Source organism: Dipodomys spectabilis, unplaced genomic scaffold (genome assembly GCF_019054845.1).
Source record: "Dipodomys spectabilis isolate Male_0828 unplaced genomic scaffold, ASM1905484v1 ptg000783l, whole genome shotgun sequence".
Taxonomy (NCBI): domain Eukaryota; kingdom Metazoa; phylum Chordata; class Mammalia; order Rodentia; family Heteromyidae; genus Dipodomys; species Dipodomys spectabilis.
The window spans coordinates 13351793-13371722 of record NW_024871460.1 but is presented as its reverse complement, the minus strand read 5'-3'; the positions used below and the strand labels follow the sequence as shown (position 1 = coordinate 13371722).

The window sequence follows — 19930 nt, the reverse complement described above, 5'->3', positions numbered from 1 at the left end:
ATGAGAATAAAGGGCCAATTGACTTCATTGAGAATCTACTTTGTTCTAAATTATTTTATTATTTTTCATAACACAGGTTCCATTAATTAATTCTTTAAAATGCTTAATTAATTAATATTAATTAATTCTTAAAAATGCTTCCCATGTCTGTTCTGTTTTCTGTGGAATGTAAATTCTTCTTGATCTGTTTCTGGACTACTAATTTTCTCCAGCATTCTTTCAAAATGTAGATGATTAATTCATCTTGGTTACTGATTTTCCTAAAGTGTGCTCTTTTCCTATTTAAATAAGTAATTTTCTTCACATTGGAGCAATGTATGGGGCAGTATGGGTGTGGGTATAGGTGTGGGTGGTTGTGGATGTATGTGTATGCTGGTATGGAGCTTGAACTCAGAGCCTCTTGCTTTTTCTTTTTTCTACTCTACCCTGCTCCTTGCTGGCTAGGTACCACTTGAGCCACACCTTTACATCACTTGAGCCATACCTCCACTTCACTGGAGCCACACACCATCACTTCTTACTTCCAGCTTTTTGCTCTGGTTAATTGCTATAAAAATCTTGAAGACTGAACCTTGATCCTCAGACCTCAGCTTCCTAACTAGCTAGGCTTGCATGCATGAGCCACCAATGTCCAGCCTTTTTTGTCTTTTAAAAATGAATTCAGCATGTGTTTATTTGCATAATAATGGCTCATATAGTATTTACTGTAGTATTTATTATAGGTCAGGTGATATTCTTAATAGGTATGTTTATTAACTCATAACTCTGATAGCAATCTTGTAGCTGAATATAAGTCTTATTTACCTCTGTTTTATAAATGATAAAATTGATGCACAGAGAAATTATGTTGCTTACCCGAAGTCACATAAAGAGGCAGTGATTAAGCTCAAATTTCAATTTGAAAAGAGCAGCTGCAAACTTGGGCTTTTAACTGTGATACCCTTCTTCCTCTTATATGTACTTGAAGACCTCTAAAAGCTAGACAACCCTTTCTTATTTAATGCAATGACAAATTATCACAAACTTAGTGGCTTACTGCAATGCAAATGTACCATCTTACATCTCTGCAGTTAAGTCTAGGCTGCAATCACGTGTCTGGATGGCTACATTCCTTCCAGAGACACTATGGGAGATTCTGTATTCTTGCCTTTTCTAGCTGCTATGACTACCCATATAATTTGGCTCCTGTTCTCCTACCATTGTCTCCAAAGCCAACAATGGGAGTTAAGTCTTTATCACACTGCGTCATGCTCACTCTGCTTCCAAGAAGCACCCTATTTTCTTCTCTTAATCTGTCTGCACTCTGTTTCCCAGTTGTACTTCCAGAATCTTTGTAAATACTTTGGGCCCATGGGGGCAATACAGGGTTATCTCCTTATTTAAAGCCAGCTATTTAGCAACTTTAATTCCATTTACAACCATTTACCATAGCCTGATATTTCCGTAGAGACTGGGGTGTGGACACTTTAGAAAGTCATTACTTTATGACAGATATTGAAGTCTTAATTACACTGGTGGCCTCTCTGGAATTTGCCTCTTTTTCAATTCTCCTTTGCTGTGACATTTCTTAAGAAAAGTGACTGCATTGCGCCAGGAATTTATCATTACCATGACAAATAAAACTTGCTTTACTGGTCTTTTATTATTTTGCGTCTGATTTTGAAGTGTTCCTTGTTACTTTCTTTCCTCAAGGACTTAACCAAACATAATTTCTTTAATTTTATCCTGTCAAATTCTTGAGAGTCTTCTGAATGACTGATTGGCTTCTAGTTTTAACTAAAGGATGATGGAGTTTTCAAATTCTAGGCTGATAAGTCAGAATCTGGGGAATCCAATCTGGCACATGGGAGGTGTGGGTACAAGTGCTCAGCCATGTGGAATCTCAGAAGCCTGTCTCCCCCACGTTTCCCCTTAAGATTCCAGTAAAGCAAAGCAGAGATGATCATGGGTAGAAACTCCCTGAACTCCACCCTCCCCTACCCCCTGGCACCTCCCCGCCCCCCAAGCTCACAGCTCAACAAAAAAATAAAGTAGTTCCACAAAAACAACCAACCAACCAAGTAGACAAAAATTCCAGGCTGACAATATTGTGAAGCGGAAGAATTTTTAAAGAATAAGGAAATAATCTTGAATAACCAGAACATGATCAAAATTTTTATTATATGTAAGAATATTTTGATAGTTCTATTATGGATTATTATTGAAATAGAAGTAGAAATAGATCTATTCCATAAAATTAGAATCAATATAGAGAAAAGACTGCTTATCCATATTATTATTTTACAGACAAAAAGTTTCAGAACCCCAACAATAAGGAACATCACACCTTTATCTGGAACTCCAGGTTGGTTCTTGTAATTGCTGAAATTTTTTTTGGTGTGTGGCAGTTAACTTTATTTACATATATTGTGTATGCAATCATTATAATACCTAAAAATTATACATTTCCTTTTTCTGCTTATGAAACGGGTTATCAATTAAAAGTATTTTCAAAAGTTGAATCATAATCTATGATAATGCACTTAATTTTCATTGTATTGGATGTTTACTTATCTTCTAGTGTTTATTTTGATGATACCATTAGGCCAGTTTATAATACCTACAGAAATACATACGAATGCCCTTTTCTACAGCTTACTCAATTGTAACTATGAACTGTTTTCAAATATTCTTCCCAGGGAGTAATGACACACAGTAACGGAATTGGTTATGGTAACTATAAATGGCATTCTCAGCATTTGGGAAATAGAGGCAGGAAGGTCGAGTTTGAGGACAGCCTGGGCTACTTAGTGAGATCCTGCCTTAAAATAAAATGGAATTTATAAAAAAGAAAAAGTAGTATGCTTTCAGTGTTTTCAGTTCTTTGGTTTACTCTTAAATTTGTTTCAGGTTTGTTGAATATATGCATTTCATTTCATAAGCCAATCATCTTTTTCCATATGAAATTGTAAGAATTCTTTGAAATCATCTTATAAATATGTTAGAAACAATCGCATGAAAGAAAAAACATTTGAATATTTATCTGGGGGGAGGGGTGGGAGATGGGAAAGGATGGGAAGGGGAAACAAAGGAGGAGGCAACAATGCTTGATAAGAAATGTACTCATTATCTTGCCCATGTAATTGTAAGCCCTCTGTATGGTATTTTCACAATTAAAAAAAAAAAGAATTCTTTGAAGGATGCCAAATATCTTATTTCATGTATGTGTGAAATATATTTTGAATTTATCTTGTTTTGGAAAACAAATGCTTTTTCTATCAGATATTTTTTTTTTTTGGCAGTACCAGAGCTTGAACTCAGGGTCTCATGCTCACTCAATTGGCGCTCTAACATTTGAATTATATTTCTAATCCAGCTTTTATTTTTGACATGGAGTCTCACAGACTTATCTACCCAGGTTAGTTTTAAACCATAATCTAGATCTCAGCCTCTTAAGTATTTATGATTAGAGGTACGATTCACCAGTGCATGGCTCTGTCAGATAACTTCATTTTTATTATTACATGTGTAGATTTAACCTGAAATCCTAATTACACAATCATCACATTCAATTTCACTTTCTTTTCATAATTTTCAAAATTTAATTATTTAATGTACTTTTTGAGACAGAGCCTTGTGATGTTTTAAATTTGCAATTCATTTCCTGCCTCAGCCTCTAGAATGCTAAGATTACAGATGTATACTTTTATGACTAGCTTTAATATTTCATGATTATTTCAATCAAGATTTGGGTTACTTTATGTATTATGTGGCAATCTTTTTCTTTTTAAATAAATTACCTGTTGCCCGAAGTAGTATTTAATTAAGTATTTTACTAGTTTTTTCTCTGAAATACTTCACTAATCTTTAAATACAAATACTCATTCAATGTACTTAATATACTCAATATACACAATATATTTTATTATATTTATTAGAAATTTCACGCCAATGCTGAACACTACAACGGAATATAAGAATTCTGTTTTTTTCAGAGCACCAGCACCTCATACCTGCAATCCTAGCTACTCAGGAGGCTGAGATCTGAGGATCATGGTTTGAAGCCAGCCCAAGTAGAAAAGTCCCCATGAGACTCTGATCTCTAATTAACCATTCAAAAACCAAAAGCAGCACTATAGCTCAAAGTGGCAGAGTGTTAGTAGCATTGCTAGCACTACCACCAGCAAAAGAGATCAGGAACAGTGCCCAGGCCTGAGTTCAAGCCTTGGATAGACAAAAATAAAAATAAAAAATAGAAAAAATCTGTTAATTTGTTTTTATTAGAGAACTTTCTAGTGTTTTGAGATAGAGATTAATATAGAGCCTACTTGAATCTTTTGCTTTGTTTTCAGGTACATTAATAACAATCCAAGGAAGAATCTTTACTGATGTCTATGGGAGCAATACTGCTGTAAGCTCAAATGGGAGAAATGTCAGGATTTTGAGGTAATTTTGGTGTGGAAGTATAATAATGGATCAAATAATAAAATTTTTTTAAAAAAATTAAAAACTTCAGTATAGCATCAATAGATGTTTGTTTAAGGCAGTCATGATGGATAGTAATTAGCAATGAGTGATTAAGAAAAACGTATGGTAGTTATTGTTTATGGGAGGTACATTTTACTAATATAACTTAACTTTTATCTGATAAAATATTTATGCAGAGTTTATATTGGAGGAATGCCCTGTGAGCTTCTTATACCACAATCTGATGATTTGTAAGTAATTAAGAAAATTTTTGTTAAAAATTTTTTAAAATTGTTTTGCTAAAAAAATAAATAGTAATGGTAAGAAATATCACATAGCTAAATGCCTTTATAGTACATGAGTAGTAATAGTTTATTTCATAAATTAATATTCATTTATGTAGTTAGCTGCTAACTTATTTTCTCCTTTGTCTTCAGTATAGTACAATATGAATTATTATTTAGGTCATTATGAAAAAGGTGTTTTGAGAAATATCACATAATTTCTTTACTTGATTGTATTTTCAGTGCTTAAGAGAAACAGGAATGTCAAATTTAATTACAAACATTTTTGCATCAAATGAAATTTTATCTATAACCCATCACTGACACCTGGGAATTATTTTCATCTCACGGAGATTTTAAGTGGAGAATGTTTCTAAACTGATATATATTCTGAAAGTAATAAAATATGTCCAATTAAAATGATATTTTGAAATGTAATATCAATATGAAATTTGATAAGCTCATAATTTTGATAGGTATGGACTCAAGCTAGATCATCCAAGTGGAGACATGGGTTCTATGATTTGTAAAATAACAGGAACTTACATTGGTAAGCGTTGATCACTCTTCTTCATAGTTGTCAGAGAAGCCCAGCTCAGCCTTGTTTTATGTTCTTCTAGATCTTCCCTGCATTTTTTTCTCACGGTCGCCATTTTTTTGTTGTTTTTGTTTTCCCTTTCTTAATTGCCTTCTTTTCACTTTTAAGCCAGGGTGTATGCTTTATTTATTTACATACTTATTTTCTTAAGACATATAGAAAGTAAACTTCAAGGTTATATTTTCTTTTTTGCCCTTCCCAATGATTCTATGATTTACTTAGTTCAGCTGTTTTACTTCTTACATGCTGCCTTAATTTCAGTTTTCCTCCTTCTCCTCCTCTTTTTCTTCTTCTTCTCCTCCTCCTTTTTGGTGTGTGTGTGTGTGTGTGTGTGTGTGTGTGTGTGTGTGTGTGTGTGTGTGTGTGTGTGTGTGTCTGTGTGTGTGTCTGTGTGTGCCTGGGTGTTTGTGTGTGTCTGTATCTGTGTTCTGCTCCTTGGATTGAACTCAGGGCCTGGGTGCTATCCCTAAGTTCTTTTTACTCAACACTAGAGTTCTACCACTTGAGCCAAAGCTTCTCTTCTGGCTTTTTTTTTCTTCTAGCGATTAATTAGAGATAAGAGGCTCATAAATTTTCCTGTCTTGGCTGGCTTTGAACTGCTATCCTAAGATTTCAGCCTTCTGAGTAGCTAGGATTTTAAGTGTGAGCCACTGGCATCTGGCTCTTTCAGTTCTTAAATCAGCTTCTCTCCTATCTCAGGCCCTGTGTAAGTATTACATCCTGAAATTTTCAGATGAAATATATGTCCTCAGAAAATGCTCTTTGATGTTGGGCGCCAGTGGCTCACGCCTATAATTCTAGCTACTCAGGAGGCTGAGATCTGAGGATCATGGTTCGAAGCAGCCCGAGAAGGAAAGTCCGTGAGACTCATCTCCAATAAAACACTAGAAAACTGAAAGTGGCGCTGTGGCTCAAGCAGTAGAGCGCTTGCCTTGAGCTGAAGAGCGCAGGGACAGAGAAATGCTCTTTGACCCATATTTTACATTCTCAAGATTTATTATTCCTGATATTCCATAACAAGTTTAAGCTCTCTGTTTGGGTCTTTGCTCTTGATAATGCATTCTGTTAGGATAAGGATCGGCAGAGTCTTCCTTCCACACCATGTCTCTCAACCCCCATCAGAGGCTCTGAACAGGGTATTAGTGATGCCTATCTATTCTTTATTTTTCTAAGTTCATAATTGTATTTTGTAATATTTTCCTAGTTATAACTTCAACTTTTAAAACCTTCCAGTTTTCTTTGATGATTTGTAAATGATTATATGTGTTTTATTATATATTTTATTATATATTTTTGTTATATATTTTGTTTTATTATATATTTTATTATATATTTTTGTTATATGTTTTGTTTTATTATATATTTTTATTATATATTTTGTCTGCATTTAAATCAGCTACATAGAATAGAGTTATTGTTCTCCTCTGATTGGAAATTTAATTGTGTATTCCAATTAATTCCAGGTCATCACAATGTCAGCTTCATCTTAGATAGTGATTATGGAAGGTAGGTCATTTTGTAAATAATGATTATCATAATTGATTCAACTGGGCGAATAAAATTAAGTATAAATATTTATTTTGCACTCTAAATGCAGAGATTAAGGAATCAATCACTTTCTTTCCACATATTAACATTTAAAGAATCCATAACTCCCTTTTATTTTTAATTTGTACCTTCCATATGACTTTTACTTGTTGTGAATCAACAGTAACTAAAATAACAAATAAAAACATTTAACTGTGATGGAAAACTATTATCTTTTATATAGTTCTCCTGATTGAATAGTAATTTTTTTTTTTTTTTGTCGGTCGTGGGGCTTGAACTCTGGGCTTGGGTGCTGTCCTTGTGCTCTTCAGCTCAAGGCGAGAGCTCTACTGCTTGAACCACAGCACCACTTCTGGTTTCCTAGTGGTTTATTGGAGATAAGGGTCTCATGAACTTTCCTGCCCGGGCTGGCTTTGAATCGTGATCCTCAGATCTCAGCCTCCTGAGTAGTTAGGATTACAGGCGTGAGCCACCGGCGTCCAGCTGAATTACAATTTTTGTTACTGTAAAACAAAAGCCTCATAATTAATATTACAGGATAAAGGTTTTCTTTTAAGATATCCTAATAAGTGACATATAATCCACCCCATCTTGCCTATTGGCAACATGAAAAGGAAGGAGGAAAGGGAGATAATTTGCCCAAGCAAATTCAGCCAATAGAAGCAGATTACAGCAGTAAGTGAATCATGTAGTCTAAGTCCTATCTCGCGGACCTGAACATTTCATTCATTCTACTTCTCTGCCATGGCTGATAGAAAGTTTCAGCCACCAGAACTAAATATCACCACAGCTTCACGTTTTGATGCTGTAGTATTTACAATGAAAACATTTACAATGAGTGTATTTTCTGACTATCACAGTAACTGGGTAAGTTAATGTCTTTAATAGGCAGGACATAGATGTGACAAACCTAAATAAATTGTTCTGCCCCAAATCTCATAGTGTCTATTGAGAAAATGAGTCAATTGTCAGGCAACCAAATAAATTTCTATTGGATACTGTAATTAAATAAATAAATTGGATTCTATTTAGTATCCAATTTTAATATTGTTAGTTAGATCTGTTGATTTATTTTTTTGTCTCTCAGGAGACACCCAATGATTGTAAGCTTGAAAAGAATGTCCATACTACAAAGTAATATGTGTTCACAGAGTGCCAGAGCAGCTCAGATTGGTTCTCTCCTCGCATAAAAATGTAATTCCAGATGGATTAAATTTTACTATCATCTTTAGAGGGCTATCAAATTCTAGACACAAGCAAGAACTTTATAACAAAGCAATACCTGAGATGGATACTTTATTACAAACTAAACCAAATCCTTGAATAGCAGTATAATTTAGCACCAAATCAAAGAGATACATAAGTGGCTATGAATCAGCTTTGTAACTGATACACAGCAAATGAATTAGAGCCCTATGATATAACAACTATTCTCTTCAAGAAGAGAACTTCTTATAAACAACTTTTTAAAATTTGTGAATAGAATTTTACGAAAAAGACTAAACCCTTTGTGAGAAGCAACCATCCTTGAGTTTTAAATGATTTCTATAACTATATATGGGTCTTTTATGTTCTTACTCTCATTCTCTAAGGTGAAAAATGAATTCTTAACTTCCAAGTCTGTGAAAATTGTTAATTGTCAAATCCATTATATGTCTCCCAGAGAAACAATTATCCCAAAATAGATGGTTTGAGTGATCAAGACTGAATATGATTGCTAAGAGTGCATAAATCAGTCTGCTGCATTAAAGGCTCTGGAAATTTCCATTTATAACTATCATCAAATTCACATATTCTATAACTAGGGGTACTACCTTAAATTGTTCATTCCATGATCTTGATTTATACTTTATTTTCTTTTTTTAAAGAAATGCATGGCTAACCTTTGATACTAATGTCCACTAATTGAAGAAATGATGTTTCTATATAAAATAGTCTTAGGAATTTAAGATAACTATTAAAACTATGACATTTACTACTTAGAAGCCTAGTTTTAAGATTCCATGTCATTTAAAAACTATTAAATCTTTTTTAATGATAAGATTCATATTTTACAATTTTAGGCACATTCCTGAATATCAAATGAAGTAATAATTAAAGTCCACTGTGGCACATAATCTGTATCTTTTTTAATAGCCAACCTTGTCTTCACTATTTCCCCAAGTTCAAATGACAGCTGTTCCAAACTGATAAGGTTCAGATGAGGCTGTCTTAATTGAGAAATGCCTACTCATTATCAATAAATTCGTGAAAATCACCCCAATGTCATCCCAAATAAATTACATTCAAATTTTATTTCAAAAGGCAATTTTCTCACTAGCTAAAGAAGCAGAGGATCTGTTGAGACACAATATTGTTGGTGCTGGCATGTTTTCAGATCTTTGGGGATCAACACAAAAATATACAATCTAATATGAACTTCTTAAATAACTAATTTAGCATAAAGTATTTCCCAAGACTCCTTAGTCTTGCAAATATGTATTGTAATGCATGAGTTAGCTTCACAGGAGAGTTCATTGTTTGTCCCTAACCTGAGGCTTATATTACCCTTTTTGAGTCTACTTTTGTATCTTAATATTTGTATTTGAATTCTTTAACTTTTCTAATTTCATTGAGGTAGTTAGAGAAACATTATTTAATTTTGACCCTAGATTATGGAAGTATATATATCAAAAATAACAAGTGTGCATTAAGGGCAGTGTAAACCTAGTGGACTGGATATTAGTTTCTTCTCACTCATCTGTACTGTCACAGAAATTAGTAGTTACTATACCTATTAGGACTTTGCATTTCTGTTTTATTTCTGCCACTTGGTTTTGTAATCTTGAGTAAATTATGAACATTCTTGAATTTTACGTACTTGATGTGATAAAGGTAAAAATTAGATGTCATAGTAAATTGAGAGCTCTTAGCTTGATCCTCATAAATCACAAGGAGGTTCTAAGAGACCATGAGATTGTCTGCAGGAAGTGCTCATATATCTGAAGGACAGCTTTCCTGTTCAGAGTCTTTCTTTCTTTCTTTTTTTCTTTCTTTCTTTCTTTCTTTCTTTCCTTCCTTCCTTCTTCCTTCCTTCCTTCCTTCCTTCCTTCCTTCCTTCCTTCCTTCCTTCCTTCCTTCCTTCCTTCCTTCCTTCCTTCCTTCCTTCCTTCCTTTCTTTCTTTCTTTCTTTCTTTCTTTCGAGTTTCTTTTGCTCAAGTCTAGTACTCTGCCACTTGAGCCACAGCACCATTTCTGGCTTCTTCTACATAGCTTATTGGAGATAAGTCTCACAGACTTTTTTGCCCTGAGCTGGCATCAAACCACACTCCTCAGATCTCAGCCTCCAGAGTAGCTAGGATTACAGATGTGAGCCACTAGCACCTGGCTCCTGTCCAAGTTTATTTTGTTTTCTGAACTTTTTTGTTGGTTAATGTAATTTCCTAAAACCAGCTCGATTCAGGAAAAATTTGCATTTAATAAAATACACATGCACATATGTAAAGTGTACATAAGTTCTGACAAATGTATAACCAACAACAAAATAAAAATACAAGATGTTATATCTTCCCCCTAAAAGTCCCATCCTACTATTTTGTAAGCTACAATACGATTTCTATCACTACAAAAATTACTAAAATAAAGGTCTTTTCTTAAAGTTCTTTTTATTTGATATTGCTATTTGGGCTTGAACTGAGGACTTCATGCTGTAAAGATCCTATTTTAAAACAGGAAAATTTACCTTTTTTTAAACAGGAGTTTCCCAGAGAAAATGACATATTTTGTTTCATCCCTCAATAAAATTTCCATGTTTCAAACATATGCAGGTATGTGATGTTTCTCTCACATCATTGTATACTCATATATGTCATCAAATGAAAGAAAATAGTGTTTTCTATACTGCTAGAAAAAGACAAATGCCTATAAGGAAGACTCTAATTGGATGACTGACATGAGCTAAGCTCCCCAGCTTTGCATTTTTTGTGTAAGATTTATTGAAAAAAACAATTCATCGACCAAACAGTGATAGCTGGGACACTTGCATGTCTCAATTTTAGTTGTTGGTGGAGGAAGAAATAAAAAGTTTTCCTGTCAATTTAATTCAGAAGCCAGTATCTCTATGCCATGAGTGTGGCCCAGAGGAATACTAAAATAGATTTTAATTTAGCCTAATTTAATTATTTTAAAAAGGTCTCAGGTTGAAATACACTTAGGAGGGTATCAGAAGCAAATATGCCTTTCTGGAAAAACTGTACTTGTCCTGGGATTGAAATGATGGAGACACACAGATTTCAAGGATGTCAAGGTGTGAAAAAAATCATCTTGGAAGCAATCACATGTGGTTGCTTTTCCTGGCAATTTATTTCATGCAAAATGCATCTGTAGTATTATTATAAAACTTTCACAGAATTAGAAAAAAAGTGTAAGAATCTGGACTAATTTACCAGTACACTTAGAACTTTATGTTTAAAGTCACACAAAGCTTACCATAGTTAAAGGCACTTGCTACCTGGAGAAATGCAAATATAAGATGCCAGTCCATAAATAAAAGAATGAGCAGATTCTTCAAGATCGTTCTGATTTAGGTAAATATGCATTGTATTTCATGTGCTCTCCCCACCCCCAGAAATCACTTCAATTTCACCCTCCAAAGGAAGCATTCAAGGTGGCGCTGTGCTAACTATAAATGGACAGTTCTTTGATCAGACGGATCTGCCAGTGAAAGTTCTAGTTGGAGGTATGATTTCTCAAGTCATACTTTGTAAGAATGAATCCTTCCTGTTCTTTAATAATTTGTAAGAAGAACAATAATCTTCACTATTATTTTCTTCCATTGAAAGCTAGGTATTTGCACATAGGAATTGGGTTCCGGGACCCCATGCTCTTCCCATTGCAATTTTCTAAAGAAGGCAACTCCTTCCAGCTTTATGTGACAGTAACCTAAGCTCTGCGGGTGACACCAAAAGGCACTGTGACATGGCACTGTAGCTACCACCCACAGTGAAGGACACACCGCTTTCTATATAATGAGCTCTTTTTATTTCTCTTTTTCATCTTTAGACAGTTGTAATTCTTTAAAAAATATTTATTGTAAAGATGTTGTATGGAGGGGTTACACTTACATGAGGAAGGCAATGAGTACAACTTTGGTGGGAGGGATGGGGGGGGAGTGTGGGAGGTGAGAGGCGGGAAGGGATAGTGGGACAACAACAAGGGAAGGGGGTAACACTGATCGACAAGTGATACAGAGGGGTTACAGTTACATGAGTAAGGCAAAGAGTACATAGGGGGAAGAAAATACAAAGGAAACAACAACAAGAACAAGTAAAATCCCATGGTACATTTAAAACAATAACCATAAAGACAGACCTCTTGTTTCCATATCTTGGAAAAATCATATTAAGTGAAGTAACCCAATCCCACAGAAATTTAGGTCTCATGGTTTTCTTTATTTGCTAAGAAATGAACCCCAAAATATAATGAGCTCTTACAAGCCCTTCTTGAGGAAATGATGAAATTTAGGTAGGATTTTCAGATTTCCCCTCATACTCTCATATACTGTGGCTGGTATGCATTAATAATTACTGATAATACTGGCCTTGGGAACAACAGCCTGAACTCTCCACCGGGGCACTGTCCCTGAGCTCTTCAGCTCAAGACTAGTGCTCTACCACTTGAGCCACAGCACCACTTCCCCAGTTTTATGTTTTAAATATTAAAACAAGGATGCAAAATTCTTTTAACTTGTACAATACATTTGTGATGATCTGATCTTGTGCCTGATTTGGTTATGATGTAGTCGATACGCTGTGAGGATGACAATTTTCTATCATATTTCATTGTTGAGAAGACGACAATTTTCTCTCATGCTTTTGTATTTATTAATGTGGCCACCAGACTGGAAGCTGGAGACCCCCCCCCTCCCATAATTTCTTTAAAAATAATAATCTGCTAATGTATTTCCTTTGCCTCTGATAAAATGATCTGGTGGTTTAATATACTATTCTAATGTATTGTTTTGCTAGTTCAATCCACAAAAGATTCAAAGTAGTAAAGGGTCGTATCAAAGCTAAACATGAAAGGCCACCAAACATGAGTTGGCAACCAGATCTGACTTCAGTTCCGTTGTCTTCACTTTTCATGGATGATGACTGTTGCTTCATTGAATGCTCAGCACGGACCGTTTATTTACATGAGGAACACACGCAGGTCTCAAACACAGACTCCTCTATCAGGCTTTAGACCCTTGTCAGTCTGGAATTCAGTCTGCTTGTGAACATAGCACTTTAACATTATCGTCCCATTTGCTTTTATTTAAAAAACTTGGGTTAATGAACCAAGTGTGCACCTACCTTTAATACTTGTGTCCATCATGAGGTCATTCAGCAATTCCTCCCTGAGGGGAAATTGAACTTCACCTAAGGCCCACCCATAAGTGGCATGTTTACAATGAAATCCTTTGATCCATTTTGTTCTGTATTCTCCTGAGAACCTGAAATTTTCTTTCTCAGATGTGTTATATTTTGCCAGGATATAATTTTCCTTGATGGAAGTATAGCCATTAATGAATAATGTGCCTATTTTTATTTGGAAATAGAGTCTCACTATATAATCTCACTAGCCTGGGCTGATGTTGAACTTGCCCCCCACCCCTCGGCCCCCAGACTGCTCAGAAAAATTTCAACCATCCCACCTCCAGGCACTAAGTGGTGAGATGATAGGCAGGGCCATCACAGCCAGCTTGAATGAAACATCATTTTCCATGGAATGTATCTATATCTATCTATATCTATATCTATATCTGAAATGAAGAACCTTGACTTTGACACTTCTATGCAATTTTGTTTTAATTGGAAAAAATATTTCAAGGGAGGCTACTGTAATTTGATTTCTGGAATTTTATTTTTAATAGTTGTTCATTTTGATCTGTACAGGTCAGTCCTGTGATGTTCTCAATGTTACAGAAAATAGAATATATTGCAAGACACCTCCCCTACCTCCAGTTCTCAAAAGTCTGTATCCAGGTAAGTTACCATAAAAAATCATAGAAAAAAATATATATGAGGTATATTTCCAGGAAAAGAATCATATGGGCATGTTTCATGTGTCATAAAATATTATTAGTTTGTTTTAAAATTTTTAGTGAGAATTGTCACTTCCCATGTTTTTAAATCTATTTATTCTAGATTAAATAGACTTATTCTAGATTAAAATACTCTATCAAAGTGACATCAGTGGAGATAAACCCAGCCTAAATCCTTCTGACACCCTACTGCCAATAGTAAGTCTCTGTTGATAAAACTGCAATATATCTTTAGTTTAAATTTAGTTATGATCATTAACTCTTGGTACATTATATATAGAATATTTTTTGTGGTGCTGGGGATTAAACTCAGGGACCTATGTGGGATGCAGTATCAAGACCTATCCAGTTCCCCTTACTTCCCACAGAAAATATGTCTATCTCCATTTGCTTTTCTTGAATTGTACAGAAGCCTGACTTGCATCACTGTCTTCTCCCACTGGGAACACCAGGCTGTTAATTGGACATCTTGCCTCTATGCCACTATTTTAGTAATCCCATTATCAGTAATTATTAAAAATAAAATACCGCTTTTTTGTTAAGTACCTGGGGATTGCTGGTGCTATGCCACTTGAGCCAAACCTCCAGCCCCTTCCTTTGTTGGTTATTACTTCATGCCCAGGATAGCTTGGCCTTTTAATTTTGCTACTTGTGCTTCCCTATGCCACTGAGACTGGCAAGGGTGTGCCACTGTACCCAGCCATTATGCTTTTCCTGTAGTTGGAGTAACAGGCACACATTACCACGCCCAGCCACTAAGATGACTAAGATAGAGTCTTATAAAATTTTATGCCCAAACTTGTTTTAAATGAACTAAAATTTTCCATCTCTGCCTCGTAAGTAGCTATAATTACATATTTGTAAAATGCTCACCTAATAATTAATTAATTAATTAATTTTTGTCAATTGTGGGACTTGGACTCAGGGTCTGGGCCTCTTTATGCTCAAGGCTAGTGCTCTACCTATTGAGCCACAGCTCCACTTTTGGTTTTTGGTTTTTTGTATTTTGAGTGGTTAATTGGAGATAAGAGTCTCACAGGAACTTTTCTGCCCTGGCTGGCTTCAAACTGTGATCTTCAGATCTCAGCCTCCTGAGTAGCTAGGATTACAGGCTTGAGCCACTGGTGTCAGACTCCTTATAAAATCTTTTAAAATATTTTTTTCTTGGGGAAAAATATAAATGGAGAGGTTACTTTCTTGTCTAGAATGACTTGGGTATGAAAACAGATGAAGGATGTATATATGACTCAAAATGCTTTCTAGATTTTTCCCTCTGTAGCCCAGTGAACTTGCAGGTAGGTAGCCTTCATATGTACACTAATTCCTTTTGAAATGTTGTACGTATGTTTGGACAGGGTATGGATCTTGTATCTTGTACACACAGTGAAATCTGTTTATAATTAAAAGTGCAATAAAACTCTTCACCCATTCTCTTAAATTTCCTTGTCTAAATATTAGAAAAAAGTTACCAGTTTTAGAAAATCATTTTCATGTTTATAATTGATGATTCTAAAGGAAGGTGAATTTATGACTGGCTACTTCTGCTGTGAAATACTGGCTCGGTCAAGGTAATTTGTCTTTTCTCCAACCAAATTTGGGTGAAGCGAAACAGCCATGATTTTCCTGATACAAACAAGATTGAGGCACTGAAGGAAGCCTTTATGGCTGCTGTATTTTGAGAAAAATAGAAAAGGAGTTGACAGTTCTGTTCAGGAAACACTTAATACTAGAATTTACACTGGCAAGTCAAGGAACATTTTATTGAGAGTGCTTTCCCTCTTATTCCATCCCAGAAAGAGGTGGAATCTTAGCACAGGAGTGATGCTTGAAAAGAACAAAAAATAAAGAAAAATAAAATTAAAAATAGAGAAAAAATACTGAGAGAAATCGTAAAGCCAGCAGTTTGTTCTTTGATCAATGGCTCTGTAAAGCCATTAATGAGTAACTTGTTTTGTTTTTTTTTTTGGGGGGGTCCACTCGTGGGGCCTGAACTCTGGGCCTGGGCGCTGTCCCTCAGCTCTTCAGCTCAAGGCTAGCGCTCTACCACTTGAGCCACAGTGCCACTTCCGGCTTTTTTCTTTTTGCCTATGTGGTGCTGAGGAATCGAACCCAGGGCCTCTGGCTTGCAAGGCAAGCACTCTACCACTGAGCTACCTTCCCAGCCCCTAAGTGAGTAACTTGTAAGAGTAAACCATTAAGACAAAAAGTTTATAATAAGATTGAATTGTGAATTTTTTACTTTATTATATAAAACAAAATCAGTCACAGGTAATAGAGTAATTTTTGTATTGTTATTCTTACATAAAATATAAATCATACCATATATGTTCTACATGTATAATATATATGTATATATACTTCAAATTTAGCATATATACATACATATTATGAAATGCATACATATATGCATATATGTCTGTGTATGCATAGAATACATGTATATATATACCATATATGTTACATATAGTATACTTAATCCACATAGAAACCATACAGATAGCATTATTACCTCCTTTAACATGTGTAGAAACTGAGGCTCAGAGAAATAAAGTAAGAATAAATACATTGCAGATGGCTGTATTGCCTTATGTCCTCTCAGAATGGATACATTTACAAGTATGTATAGGCAAAGGAGAGCTACAGGAATGGAGGGAGGAGGGGGAAGCAAATGCAGTTATGGTATTCAATATACACTATGTAAAAACCAAACTATATAACTCGTGGGTGGGGACAGGAAGGGGACAATGGGGGAAAGTGAAGGAAGGAGTGACATGGCCCAAGAAGCATTGTACTCATTACCTTTCTTATGAGAATGTAACTCCTTAAAAATAACACTAAAAAGGTGTAGGGAATTGTTTTATTAACATGCATGCCCTAAAGACCTGAATTGATATAGAACCCCTATAGGTACCACCAAGAAGAAGGCTGTTGAGATATTGGGTCACCATTCACATGTATGGCTTTCTTTATTTTATTCAGGAGGGAGAGGTCTAAAGCTTGAGGTGTGGAATAACAGTCGGCCAGTGCATCTTGAAGAAATATTTGAATACAATGAAGGCACTTTGGGATACATGGGAGCCACTTGGGTAGACTCTGCTTCCTATGTTTGGCCTCTGGAGCAAGACACATTTGTTGCACGTTTCAGTGGATTTTTGGTGCCCCCAGATTCTGACGTTTATAGATTCTACATCAAAGGTGATGACCGTTATGCTATTTATTTCAGCCAGACTGGACTTCCAGAAGATAAGGTAAGGGAGTCAAAGAACACTACTTGATACTATAAAAGAAGTGTGGTGATATTTATATTTATCTAAATTCTTATAAATCAAACTCAGTGAACATATGAATTTCTGAGAAGAAATTCCACGTGACAGGATTTTTTGCTATCTTACCACATGTGAAATGAGCAATACAATTATTATAGAAAACCCATAGACTAAAAGAAAATTATTTCCCTGATCTAAATTTTCTCTGCCAAGGGAAATGTCACATATCTTTATTTTTAAATTGAAGTTCTATGTTTTTTAATGAATGAATTCTAATATAACCTGAAATTTGGAAAAGAATGATGTATTTCACTCTTGTATATTTACTCAGTTAGGATATGAAAATCTGTCTTTTCCTTTTAATCTCTAAGTTTTTGTATAATTAAGGTCATGCATCCAAATTCACACTCATCTTTTATGTCATATATTAGTATTAAATATCAGGTATAATCAGAATTTCAAATTAATGACTGCAATGCTGTAACACATATTTACTAAGCTAACTATCTTCCTCCTAGTAAGTTTTTGGCTTCAGATTTTTTATGGCCACTAATAATACTATACTGGACATCTGTGTTTTTTAGTTTTATAATGTGTGTGTGTATGTGTGTGTGTGTGTGTGTGTGTGTGTGTGTGTGTGTGTGTGTGTGTTAATATTTCCTCAGGGTCGTTACACAAACTTGAAGCTAGCAGATCAACTATAAAATATCAGTTTTATGATTCAATTTATATAGCAAGATTGCTTCCTAAACTGGCTGTAAATTTAAATTGCTACTTCTAATTTATGAATTCTGATTTATAATAGTTGTCAGCATACCTACTCTAAAGATTCTCACTAGAAAAATCCATAGTCTCCCACTCTAGTATGTTAAACTATTTAGCAACCTTTAGCATCTCTCAGAGCGAAATCTAATGATCTACTTTAGATCAGGTCTCTAAAAGTTCTCTGCTGAGCAAAATAAATGTTTTTACAGTGCACACCTTTTTATTTTCCACTAGAGTTCTAGTTAAGGAAACACTGATCTACATAGTGCACTTGGTGGTGAAGATGGTGTTAATGAAGGGTGAAATGAATGAAGACAGCCTGATCATTTAAAAAATTCCATGTTACCACAGATAACTAACTTTAGAAGAAATATATGAAGGACTTTCATAATTTTTGTTCATAAAAGCACTAAGTATGATAATAATGAAAAATGATAATTAAATATTGAAAAGACTTTAAAATTATCTTTCTGTCTATCTGGAAAAGGTAAGGATTGCCTATCATTCTGCCAATTCCAACAGTTATTTTTCCAGTCCATCCCAAAGATCAGATGATATTCATCTTCACAAAGGAAAAGAGTAAGAATTTTTCTTGTCTTTAAGTTACTGAATATCTTTTAAATACAAGCTGATGTTTTAAATTTTTATTAGTGATTATGACAGTTTGTTGGCTTAATTTATCAGTTGACTAATAATTTTGTTAGTAAGAATCTCTATTTTCAAGATCACTGACATTCAGCTAATCAGGAAAATTTGAAATCCAAGTTAACCTGTTTCAGAATTATAATTTTATGAAATTTACTTAATCCTGATTCTTATTCTAAGATTTTTCGGTCAATACTTTATTAATTTCTTTGTTTCATCAGCTGATTGTTTCTATAAAACTACATGGGTTGGAGCCAGTGTCAATTAATATTTGTAATTCACTGACCTATCCCTAACCTTGGAAATTTAATGCAAATTATATGAAAATACCATTCAAGGAGCCCACTGAGCGGGATTGAATGGGATTGACCAGGATCGAGCTGGATTGAGCCAGTGTGAACAGGTGTGAACTGGATCAAGGCAGAATGAGCTAGATGGAACAGGATGGAACCAGATGGAGCCGGATAGAGAGGGATTGAGCCAGATTGAACTGGTTTGAACGGGATTGAGCTGGATTGAGCAGGTTTGAACCAAATCGAGCAGGTTTGAACTGGATCGAGCCAGATTGAGCCGATTTGAAACAGATCATGCTGGATTGAACTGGATAGAGCAGGATTGAACCTTATTGAACCAGTGTGAACCGGATTGAGTCGGGCTGAACCGGTTTGAACCAGATTGAGCCTGATTCAGCTGGATTGAGCAGGTTCGAACCGGATCAATCCATATTGAACCAGATTAAGCCAGATTGAACTGGATTGAATCGGATTTGAGCCAGATTCAACCAGATCGAGCTGGATTGAACTGGGTCAAGCCGGATTGAGTCGGATTGAGTTGATTTGAAACGGATAGAGCCGGATTGAACTGGTTTGAACCGGATTGAGCCAGATTGAACTGATTTGAAACGGTGTGAGCCTGATCGAGCCGGATTGATCCGGATGGAACTGGTCGAGCCGGATTGAACCAGATCGATCCAGATCGAGCCGTGAATGAACTACTCTTCATTTTACATTGCATGGAATTTGCATGCACCGATTCTGATCCCTCCTGGAGGAAATGCGCGGACGAGTCAGGCGCGCGCTCCTGGGTTTCTGCTTTGGACGCGAGGAAGGCGTCTGAGTGAGTCAACGACTCCTCCTCAGTGGCTTGGACAGCCGATGGAGGAGGAGAAGACGCTTCAGCCTCCATGCTTGGTGCCATAAGGCCAAAGTCTCTCTCTCTCTTTTTAAACTACTTTTTCTTGCTGGTTTTTGACAGAAACTAAAGGGTAAGATCTCAAGGAAGACAAAGCCTGGGCTCAGGAAGATAAGAGTCATTT

The 19930-nt window shown here is 35.4% G+C and overlaps 1 protein-coding gene across 1 annotated transcript in view; it reads left to right on the top strand.

Moving 5' to 3' along the window:
- Pkhd1l1 (PKHD1 like 1) overlaps nt 1-19930 on the top strand; it is a 137698-nt gene that overhangs the window by 9565 nt on the left and 108203 nt on the right. The window contains 10 exon segments of the mRNA XM_042672936.1: nt 2287-2344; nt 4332-4425; nt 4644-4697; nt 5207-5280; nt 6792-6834; nt 10612-10682; nt 11483-11593; nt 13791-13880; nt 16919-17187; nt 18458-18549. Coding sequence (XP_042528870.1) covers nt 2287-2344; nt 4332-4425; nt 4644-4697; nt 5207-5280; nt 6792-6834; nt 10612-10682; nt 11483-11593; nt 13791-13880; nt 16919-17187; nt 18458-18549 — 956 coding nt within the window.